Source organism: Gymnoscopelus braueri, assembly GCF_963280865.1.
Source record: "Gymnoscopelus braueri genome assembly, chromosome: 14".
Taxonomy (NCBI): domain Eukaryota; kingdom Metazoa; phylum Chordata; class Actinopteri; order Myctophiformes; family Myctophidae; genus Gymnoscopelus; species Gymnoscopelus braueri.
The window spans coordinates 34,672,336-34,683,995 of NC_137619.1; the positions used below are offsets into that span (position 1 = coordinate 34,672,336).

Sequence of the window (11,660 nt, forward strand, 5' to 3'; positions counted from 1 at the left end):
CAATTCTCTTGGGAGTGTGTTTTTTATCTCAGCAAAAGTGTTGTTTGTTGTAAAAACATGGATTGAAGAAATGTAATAAAGCACATACATTTTCAGGTATGTACACTACAGTACAAACGCATACACACTGTATTCTTAGCACTTAGCTGGAACTGTGTGTGTGTGATATTTTTTGTAATATACAGAACAATTGAAACACCAGCCTTTTCTCCTTCTTACCCATTGTTTGGATCCGAGAGGCAAGGACGCTGCATCCTCAAATCTGTTTCCCAGGCTGGGGCTCTGCAACACAGCTTGAGAAGTCTAGGTCCCCTTTAGTCACTCTCTTTTTACCCCCTTTTTTACCTTTCCCTAACAATGGCTCCTTCCTCACTCCAAGCAGAACCCCCCAAACACTCTGTGAATAAAGTTAGTCCAACATGCGGCCCTTAAACCCACCCCGAGACTGCTGCCGGGCAGCCACACTCATGGGATTGTTTGGTAATAGTCCAATTAGATAATTGCCATCTTTCACTCCTTTTCCTCTCTGTTTCCCATAAAGGCATGAATGGTGCTCGGGGAGGGGGGCAACCTGAAGAGGGCTTCTGGCCGGCTAAGGTGACGAGAAGAGCCAGAGAATGTTCTTTGCACAAGGCCATTGGTTTGAATTGAATCATTGTAGCCTAATCAATGGTCTTATTGGATTACTGGCCACTGCTGTGTTCAGAGATATTGTTGCACTGACAATGAAAATAGCTAAGAGTTGGTGGGTGGGTGTGTAGTGGGCTGGAAGTAGAGTGGCGGAGAGAGGTGGGGGCCATTCCAGGGGTATGTGTGTGAGAGAGTGTAGGCAGTCTAAGCACTAATGACAAGTTTTGTTCCGCTTTTTGTGTTTTTCAGATGCGTAGGTTAAGATTATGAGAGCTGCAGACGGCTTCTGGGGTGTGTACATCTGAATAGTTAGGGATGTGGAATTAATTACGGGACCTTGGCTCACCGGGTTTCTCTCCTCAGCCGTTGTTTGCTGTGGTCAATTGATGGCCCACAACACAGGAAACTTTTAACAGTTTTGTTACAGCAGAGCCCAGCAATTTTGCAGTTTTTGGAACCGACTGCCTTTACAGAATTTGAACTAAGTGGATTTATTCTTCATCTTCTCTGTCGCTCTTATACTTCTCCTCTTGTTCTGTCTCTCCCTCTGTATCTCTCTCTCTCTGTCGCTTTCTCTTCTGTCTCTCTCTCATTCGCTCTCCCACTCACGTACTACAGTATAGCAACGGACGCTGTGTGTAGCAGCGATCTGTTGTTTGGCAAGAGACCCCAACGTCCATGTAATCAAAGTTAGCTTTCATCCTCAGTCAAACAGGTGCAGTTTGAAAAATCGGAGGGGAAAATGGCTGGCCATGCCCTGCGGATGGAAGAATGAGGTGTCCAGGAACTTTTTCTGGTCTGGAAGAGTCGTGCCTGTGCGATTCTGTGTTGCGAGACAGGACCAATCATTTGTCTTGATTCCCTGGGCAGAGAGCAGCCGAACAGAAGGGGACGGGACGCGCAAACCCCTCCATTAAGATGTGATCTATTTCCCCAAACAATTTAGTGTATTCATGAGGTTACGCGAATGTGGAGGCTGCAAAATTACCGTAATCAATTGAAACAGCAAGTGTGCGTCCATGGCTCTGATTATTTGGAGATCATCTATCAGTCTGATGTCTATGTAACAAGGCGAGGGGGGCATTAAATCACTGTCGAGTTTCACTGAGAAGTCCATGATCATTGGGCAAGGGAGTTTGGTCAGCGATAATAGGGCTCCTTAGTCGGCTAAGGGAAGTGTTTCTCGGAACATTAGGTTGCTGACTCTGCCCTAAAAGGTGCTGCTTTGAAAGTAAAATCCACTCTGCCCACACGAACCAGCGAGCAATATTGTCCGTAATCTAAATTTTTTTCAACTGACAAAGGAAAAAAAAAAAGAGGCGCACGATCGGAAGGTCCAAGAGGATAAATGAGCATGGAGGTCAGGTACAACCAAGAGTCGGAAGCTATGGTGCTGAAGAACGGACTAAAGGAGGGGAAAGATGGCAAGGACTCTCAGGGCAGCCTGTCCAAGACCTTCCTGAAGGAGCAGCAGGAATCCTTCACCCCCTCTGGGACCGCGGAGAACTGCGACAAGAACAGGAGCAGCACGGGGGACCCAGACTACTGCCGGAGAATACTAGTCCGAGGTGAGTTTTTCTTCTTTTTTGTAACAGCTCGTGGTGTGGGACCTCTTAATTCATATTGTATGTTCATTCTTAGACAAACCATTTATAACATTATATGATTCACAGAACTCTCCTCTTAGAGATTATTAAAGAATAATCCTGTTTAACAACCGTTAATGTTTAAAAATAAGGCTTTTGTAATATTGTCAACCGTCAACACTCGAGATGTGGTGGGAATGCTGTTGGTTTAGGTATATTTTAGGCTCTATTTTTTCCATCTGCTGAGGGAAATAACGCAAGTGTTTTGCCTGTGTTCTTTAGTGTTGCTTTGAGCAGGCCATCTCGTACCATGACAGTAACACGATTTTTTTTAAGAAAACACTGATACAATGATAATATAATTACTAAATAATTTTAAAGCAAATTGTCCTTTCTACAAACCTTTGGTGCATGTTAATTGCATGAACTCTTTTAACATTTAGAATGGGGAAAATATGCAAAAATCTTCACATATTAATGTTTCATTCAAAAGTACTTTAAAACTATTTGATTAGGTATACTTGCCGTTAGACTAGACTTCTGCATAATATGATTTGTTGATTTGTTTTCCTTCTCGTGTGTATATTTATTTGTATGAATTCTCTGACATTCTAAGACCAATAATTATGTCCTATATCTGTGTCATATAGTCACATATTTTCGATACAATACATACAACAAAGAACTCACACATTCATCATTTTGAAAATAAATGAATGAATAAATGAATTATATTTAAGTTTATAAACATCCAGCCTTTATGTCAATAATTGTTCACTATAAATAAAGTATTGCAACCACTTCCAGTTTGCATATATAGATTTTACATTATTTATTTCAAACTAAGTTTAAAAGCCAGGCACCACTTTTATGTAGTGCTTAGATTTTAAATTGAAATTGTCCTGTAATTGTCTGTAGTGACACAGGTAAAATTTGAAAGAAAAATTAAAAGCATAATTAAATTAAAGCATAATACTTGTATATTACAGTAATTTAGATGTTTTTATTTTGAAATGAAGTACCTTTGTTATAAAATAAATAAATAGAAAATTGTGGCAATTTTGTTATACTCTCCACAAATGTCTAGTGGTGTGTATACTTTTGATTTGTGCTGACCAGCATCATTTAAAGTAAATCAATGTTTACTTATTTCATTAAAATATAAAAAAAAACATAGCATATAATTTTGATAAAAAATTAAATACTCATCCACTAATAAAAATAATACTACATAAATGGAAACAATGGAAACAAGCCCTTAGGGCTTTTTGTGTTATCCTTTTAGTATCATTGTATAATCGTACCACTGTACTATTTGCAAACTAAAGTACCTGTATTAATTAGAAAAATAAAAGAAAAATATATATTACTGCAAAAAAAAGTATATTAATGTGCGTGTGTGTGTGTGGCCTGCGTCCGTGCGTGCGTGTATGCACGACTGTGTGTGTGTGTGTGTGTGTGTGTGTGTGTGTGTGTATATATATATATATATAAACACACACACACGCATACGATTTAACACATTTTATTCGATATGGTATGATGATTTCAATGTTGTTAAATCCATTATAATAATTATAACAATAACAACAACAATGATAATAATAACAATGAATTCATAATGATAACAACAACAATAACAATAATAATAATATAATTCTGTCAAGATAAGAAACGCAACATAAAGTCATGCTAAACCGATACCAACCCACAGCCTATGAACATTTAGCATTTATTGTTTTTATATGACTTTACAGCCTTTTGTTGTTTCAATTCTCACACACATCTCTGTCGGTCTTTCGTCTTGCAGACGCCAAAGGCTCAATCCGAGAGATTATTCTGCCAAAGGGACTAGATTTGGACCGACCCAAGCGGACCCGGACCTCCTTCACAGCTGAGCAGCTCTATCGGCTGGAGATGGAGTTCCAGAGGTGCCAGTACGTGGTGGGACGGGAACGCACGGAACTGGCCCGACAGCTCAATCTGTCCGAGACCCAGGTAATGCAGACTCAGAGCATGCGGACACACTAGTGCAGTGATGCTCAACCTTTTTCCGGATCAGGGCCCACTTGGAAATCTCAAAAGTGTTCGTGCTCCACCCATCTGACCACATAACACGATATACGTTATGTTTTCAGATGGGTGGGCCCCGTGCATTTTGTTTTAATTATACTTTATGCTCCTTAGGAAAAAATTCCATGAAATTGTTTCTACATTAATTGTTTCATTAAAATCGTAGTGTTTTCACAATTATTTGGGGGCCCACTTGCAATATCCCCAAGGCCCACCAATTGGCCCCGGCCGGCCCACCGGTTGAGAATCGCTGTAGGCTACTAGTGCAGACTGTGCACGCAACACACACTGGATGCAGTAATGCAGACTGTCATACAGAGCATGCAACACACTGGATGCAGTAATGCAGACTGTTACAGTATATAGAGCATGCAACACACTGGATGCAGTAATGCAGACTGTCATACAGAGCATGCAACACACTGGATGCAGTAATGCAGACTGTCATACAGAGCATGCAACACACTGGATGCAGTGAACTATGGAGATATTTGTATACACCTTGTCTTTTTGTTGTTTTTTTACTTTTTGCTTTTTTTGGTGTGAAATATTTCTATGCTAAAATACAAGACGATACATACACACAAAAGAAACAATACAACAAAACAAATCCTAACATCTGCCCAACCACCCTTGCACCTGCGGAGGGGAGTAGATTTGGTTTATAAAAACATGCAAATAAATACAAATTAAATACATGTATAAAAAGTAAGAGATATTAATCTAAACATGTATTGCAGTTAAATAGTTCATATATGAAAGAAAGAGTTCTGTGAAAAATGACATCCTGGTGAAAAGATGACAGGTCTTTTCACCAGGATTGACAGGCCAGGGGGGCTAGCACTCTTCCAATGGAGAAATATGCAATGTCTGTGAGGGAAGCAAACACATAGTCTGTCTGCAATCTGTGGTAACAGGAAGAGTGGGCACTACGGAAAAGTGGGCACCTCGATGTACAATTGCCTATTTTCCCCAAAATGTTAAAAGATTAAATATTTGAAAAATGGTCTTAAATAATGTAAAGTATACATGATTAGAACATGCTTGAACATTTGCCAATAAAGGCCTAATATTTCTACAATTGCAACAAATTGCTACAAAACCTGTTCATCCAATCATTGTGGGCATAAACAAGAAGTTGAAGGATACATTTAGGTCTGATAATGATGTACCGTGCATGTTCAAATCATGTATACTTAACATCACTTCAGACCATTTTTCGAATATTTCATTTTTTAACATTTTGGACAAAATAGCCAATTTTAGATCAAGGTGCCCACTCTTCCTTAGTGCCCACTGTTCTTGTATCCGAATCTGTTGATCCTGCCCACCACGGGAGACACACCAAAAATAGCAACTAAGGGACAAGAAAAAGAAAAGAAAAAACAAGAACTGAACAGAGAGTATATTTAAAAAAAAAAGCAATACAAAAAGAAACAAGTTTGGGGAAAGAATTAAAAGTGTGTGTATGGACTGCAGGAGTTTGAAGAGACCTGATACAGGAATGATTTCTATCTGAAAACAAATTGCTCAGCTTGGCCCTAGTTAAATGAATCCTGTGAACCACTTTAAATTGAGTAAGGCACATACGGGCGCATGCACAAGAAGAGTTGATCCTATAGCTCGCGCTTCCCTCCACCAATCCTCACTCCCTCTCCCGTTGCACCTCAACCCAGAAGGAAAGGTCATTTTAGAAGAGATAAGAGCACAGTAAACTGATGAAATACTATTCAGAGAATACCTTGGTTTTATTCGAGCTGCATTAATTTGCACTGAAGATTAAATTGGCCGAGTACATTTTATTACAGCTACAAACATGTTTCTACTCACATAATGGCGTATTTGCAATGAATTAGTTATATACAATATGAATAATTAAATAATTATTTATTATAAATGATTAGTTAATTCATTCATGTTAATAAATAATTAAATAGACACAAATGATACAGCAAATTGAATTAACTCAATGCTATAACATTATTCCAATGTAGATCATGTTTCCCCCCCCAATTTAAAATTCAGAACCTGAATCACCTTGTTCACTGTTGATGACAGTTTTATAACACCATGCCTGAGCAACACTCAGTCATTCAGTTAAAGAAGAAGAAAATTGAAAAGTATGTTTTGCGTGAAAAATCAGGCGCTTTTGCACTTGAGCTGCGGGGTCAGGAAAAGGCCAGGCTGTGCCTGTTGTGGGTGAACTGTATTTGCACTCTGTGTCTCGTGCAGCCACCATAACATATCAAACTTAGTCAGTCATTCTATATAGTTTTGACTTAGGGGAGGGCAAGCTCTCCGCTTCAAAGCGTTGGTAGCACTTTTGATTTATTTATTATTTGATCCTGCAAGCTGGCTAATGACACAATCTGCCTCACTTACTGTGTATATGTTTATAGTTCATGCCATGAATGTTTTAGTGAGACTAAACAAGCTTGACTTTGAGCAGGGTCAGTGGCAGGCCTCAACCCACATAGTCGCTTTGGTTACAGCAAAGAAACAAACCTTTTTCTTTTATAAATTGTTGTCGAGTTCATAACATATTTGATGTTACTATTACATACCAATTCCATTATACGGTTATTTTCCCATAACACATTATGTACATTTACCTTTTATTTACAGTACTATATAGTATATAAGTTTTTGTTTAACAAGCCTTCACTCTTTATTTAGGCAGAACAGTTTTTTTTTTTAATGTTCTGTTACATGCAGCCATGCTCCTTGATTACTGTGAATCTTAAATGTCTCCTTCATGTGCTGATGAAGTGCCCTCTAATGACAGCATCATGAAATTAACATTTTAGTTTCAAGGCTCTCATGTGTTACATTCATCTTCTTGGTTTGAGCTGCTGCATATCTGTTTTTGGTTGGCGTTTATACATGGAGAATGCAACCTTAGCACAGTGATAGGTGAGATACATCTCCCGTCTGTGCACCTTTGAGCGTTTATATTGAAAACAGGATGTTGGATTACAGTGCAGTTCATATTACCCTGAGAGAGAGAAAAAAAAACTCTTCTTAACAGTTGGTGAAGAATTAATCCAGCTGCTGAAATGAGGAAAATAAAATATTCCAATGTGATTGGACGAGCCGTAGTGTTGAGTAAAATGCTGGCCGCTGATTGGTAGGTGTAATTATGGTCTGTGTATGAAAGCAATCAGGTATGATTGCTGGAGATTTCATCAAGGATACATGTAGTAAACAATCACATAGAAAATCTGTTTGTCTCTCTTTCTCTTTCTCTTTTCTCTCTCTCTCTCTCTCTCTCTCTCTCTCTCTCTCTCTCTCTCTCTCTCTCTCTCTCTCTCTCTCTCTCTCTCTCTCTCTCTCTCTCTCTCACTCCCTCATTTGCCCCCTCCCCTGCAAAATTGTGTAAACAAGTGACATATGGATATTTGAAATTGACAAAATGGATCTGTCTAAACGTGAATGAATTCATTTAGAAATTATATTTGTGTTCTTGCCACAGTCACACTTCAATCAATATTCAGTTCTTTAGCTTTCTTTCTGTTTGCATCTACGGTTTAGTGACCTGTTTCTTTGTCTCCATATCTTTGCCCATTGTACGTCCCCTGCTTTTTGTTGCTTTAGCATGATGTAAGATAAAACACAAGACACAGAAAAAGCTATAATCATCATATCATCTTGTATTTCCCACTAAAAACTATTTTTCATGTGTGTAGTGTAACACTGACTTTCTGTACACATTGGTTTCGTAACTTAGGAGATAGATACATTATTGCATGTTGTTAGACATTTGTTGTTGTATATACAGTACGTGTGTGTGTGTGTGTGTGTGTGTGTGTGTGTGTGTGTGTGTGTGTGTGTGTGTGTGTGTGTGTGTGTGTGTGTGTGTGTGTGTGTGTGTGTCACACACACACACACACATATACGTTTAAGTAAGTAAGTAGGTCGGAGAGGCTTATTGTCGGTATCAGCCGAGAATGTGGGAGCCTATTCCCGTTTCAATGAGCTAGACCATTGGTTCTCAAAGTGGGGTCCGTGGACCCCCAGGGGTCCTTGTGGGGGGGGGTTCCAGGGGGTCCTCAGCAAAATGTGTTAATCTAGCATCACAATAATTGTAATCACTTTAACCTTTTATACTTTGACTATTCAAAAATAGCAGATATACAAGCTCATAGTGCGGCAGCGAGTGCCGCACTATGAGCTTGTAGATCTGCTATTTTTGAAAAATCTTGAAAATCAGGTGGGGATCCTAGGCATGAAAAAGTTTGAGAACCACTGGGTTAGACCACTGGGAGATGGGTTGCTGAGTGTCCAAAGGCGAGCTCTACCGACTGATGCATAGGAAATATGCATTGTAGAGCCACACAATCCGATTATAAATGTATTATAGCAACGTTTTCTCAGCGGTTTTGTTCGCTTCGTTGTTGTCTTTTGGAGACCTGAAACAAGTGCCGAGCACATTTTGCCTCCAAACCTACACAGTAAAGTCCCCAGCCAGTGTTAATTGTTCCAGTTTCTGAGAGTGTAAATTTAATTAACACTCGGGATTTATAGCTTTATAGTCTAAAGAGGCTGAAAAAAAACATTTTATGTGTAACAACTATTTTAAGCTAGCTTTGATTGAATTATCTGACCCAGTGGCATATTTAAGTAGCACAGTGGGCCTTCTTCCCCATGATTGAATGAAATCACAGCTGCTATTGGATGTAATCAAAGTCTACAATAATTACTTAGTTGATCACAGTGTGTGTGTGTGTGTGTGTGTGTGTGTGTGTGTGTGTGTGTGTGTGTGTGTGTGTGTGTGTGTGTGTGTGTGGGGTGTGTGTGTGTGTGTGTGTGTGTGTGTGTGTGTGTGCGCGCGCGTGCGTGCGTGCGTGCGTGCGTGCGTGCGTGCGTGCGTGCGTGCGTGCGTGCGTGCGTGCGTGCGTGCGTGCGTGCGTGCGTGCGTGCGTGCGTGCGTGCGTGCGTGCGTGCGTGTGGGGGGGGTACTGTACATGTGTATGTTTAAAAATAGGTAGGCATGGGGTGCATCATGTATTGCATGAAAACAATGAGACAGTTGGACTGAACAAATCAACTTAATGGATCATACCAGTGTTACTTTATATCATTGTCCATTGTCAACATCGGCCAAATTGCTTTATTTTTTAGATATCAAGTTTGTTTATGTTTTGTCCATATTCCGTGATTGTTACAGAATCATTTTGTCAACATTAGCTAAGACACTGTATCGCTAAAAGCCCTCGTCAAGCAATATTCTTTCCAGATATAATGATACTGTAAGCTGATGTGAGAGTTTGAATGGGTTGATTGGGTTCCAATAGAGTAACTTTCAGTCTCATAGTGTTTTTACACATGAATGTAAAGAGAATGACATTTTAAAATTTAGCTTGAGAAAAGTATACTATACTGTATACTATCACTACAGTTCAAACAGCGAAATGTTGAACAAGACCCAACAACATTTAGCTGCTTACGTGTAAGTTCTTGATTTAAATCTTCTTGATTTACAACTGGTGTCCTTGAAACCCAATGCATTGTCATGTGTATCACTATTGAGACATGCATGCACGCACGCATGCACGCACACGCACACACACACGTCACACACACACACACACACACACACACACACACACACACACACACACACACACACACACACACACACACACACACACACACACACACACACACACACACACGCACGTATATGTTAAAAGATTTAATACATAGCACAATTCCGACTGTTTATTTACTGTAACTAGGATTTTGCTGTGTTTGCTTCCTTTCCCTAGGTCAAAGTATGGTTCCAGAATCGACGCACCAAGCAGAAGAAAGATCAGGGCAAAGACTCTGAGCTGCGTTCGGTGGTATCAGAAACAGCTGCCACCTGCAGCGTCCTCAGACTGCTGGAGCAGGGTCGGCTCCTCACGCCGCCTGGCCTGTCGGGCCTCCTGCCCCACTGCGGCGCTGGCACGCTGGGTTCAGCCCTGCGGCCTCACTCAATGGGCATGGGCATGGGCATGGTCAACAAGAGCAGTAGTAGCAGCAGCAGTAGCGGTAGCAGCACAAGGACAACAGGCGGGAGCCCACCTCTCCCCACGGTCACCAGCTCAGGGACAGTGGCAGGCCTGCAGAGTTCTCCAGCGGCACACGGCCTGTTTAGCTTCCCCATGCCCTCCCTGCTTGGTGGCGTGGGCACTCGCATCTCCTCTAACCCGCTGTCCATGGCTGGCTCTCTGGCCGGAAACCTGCAAGAACTATCAGCCCGCTACCTGAGCTCCTCTGCTTTTGAGCCTTACTCGCGGACAAATGGCAAAGACTCCATGGACAAAAAAGTTATGGAATGATGATTACTTTCTGAAGAAAAAAAAAAAAAAAAGATTTTTCTCCCTCCGGATGCGTTTGGGATGATTTCTTAGCTTTTTGTTGTCTTTGTTTTCTTCTGCTTGGTCTCTCTCACCTCTCAGTGTCTTGTGTGTTCTGTAGCAGTTCATGTAAATCCTGTTGCACATCTTATTCATACAAGGAGAAAAACAAAGTGCTCATTCTATCAAAAACGGCAGTGATGAAAAGATTTTGCACACATTTTTCATCTCCCTGTTGTGGGACTGTGATTGAAAATACTAAATAGATACATTCCCAAGAGATTACAAAAACGGGCTTTGTTTTGTTTTTCTGCTCTACAGAGAATTTCACATCTATTTAGACAAAATTTCACATTACAAGAAGCCTGCAGTATATGGCTGCTATACACCACAAATGTTATGCTGCTGAAAGTAACTTGGTGTACAGCAGGAAGTATAGGGGCATTGATTGAGACTATTAGATGATGTACGTTTTTGAATTTATGTTTCATTATTTGTTTGTTGGATAGATTTATGTCAGTAGTAGCGAGTAGCTATAGTTGGAGAGAGAGAGAGAGGGAGAGAGAGAAAGAGCGAGCGTGTGTGTGTGTGTGTGTGTGTGTGTGTGTGTGTGTGTGTGTGTGTGTGTGTGTGTGTGTGTGTGTGTGTGTGTGTGTGTGTGTGTGTGTTGTGTGCGTGCGTGCGTGCGTGCGTGCGTGCGTGTGTGTTGTGTGCGTGCGTATGTGTGCGTGCGAGAGAGAAATCGGGAGAGAGTTGTTGAGCACTTGATTCAGAACTTAATTCAGTCACCAAATCCAGGCAACAAATAAGAAAAAATAGTTGAAAATACAAGATTATTAAATTGAAACCAGGCCCTTTTCTCAACATGGCTTTGCAGAAGATAAAATGCCATTCAGTTCCACCTCATCTTTGGAGATCATTGCACATACCAAGGGGAGCACAATGCATGTGAACCATTTACATATGCAGATGTCTTGCAATATTATGCTATGATAACATGCTTATATATATCAGTTTGTATTTTCTTTCG

The 11,660-nt window shown here is 40.5% G+C and overlaps 1 protein-coding gene across 1 annotated transcript; it reads left to right on the forward strand.

The window, feature by feature from the left end:
• Positions 1–1,970: 1,970 nt before the first annotated feature.
• Positions 1,971–10,612, forward strand: vax1 (ventral anterior homeobox 1; the record flags this gene model as incomplete). The annotated part of the gene is made up of 3 exons (XM_080449145.1): positions 1,971–2,198; positions 4,027–4,214; positions 10,058–10,612. The coding sequence occupies exons 1-3, from the start codon at positions 1,979–1,981 to the stop codon at positions 10,610–10,612; spliced, it is 963 nt and encodes a 320-aa protein (XP_080305271.1). The 5' UTR covers positions 1,971–1,978.
• Positions 10,613–11,660: the final 1,048 nt, after the last annotated feature.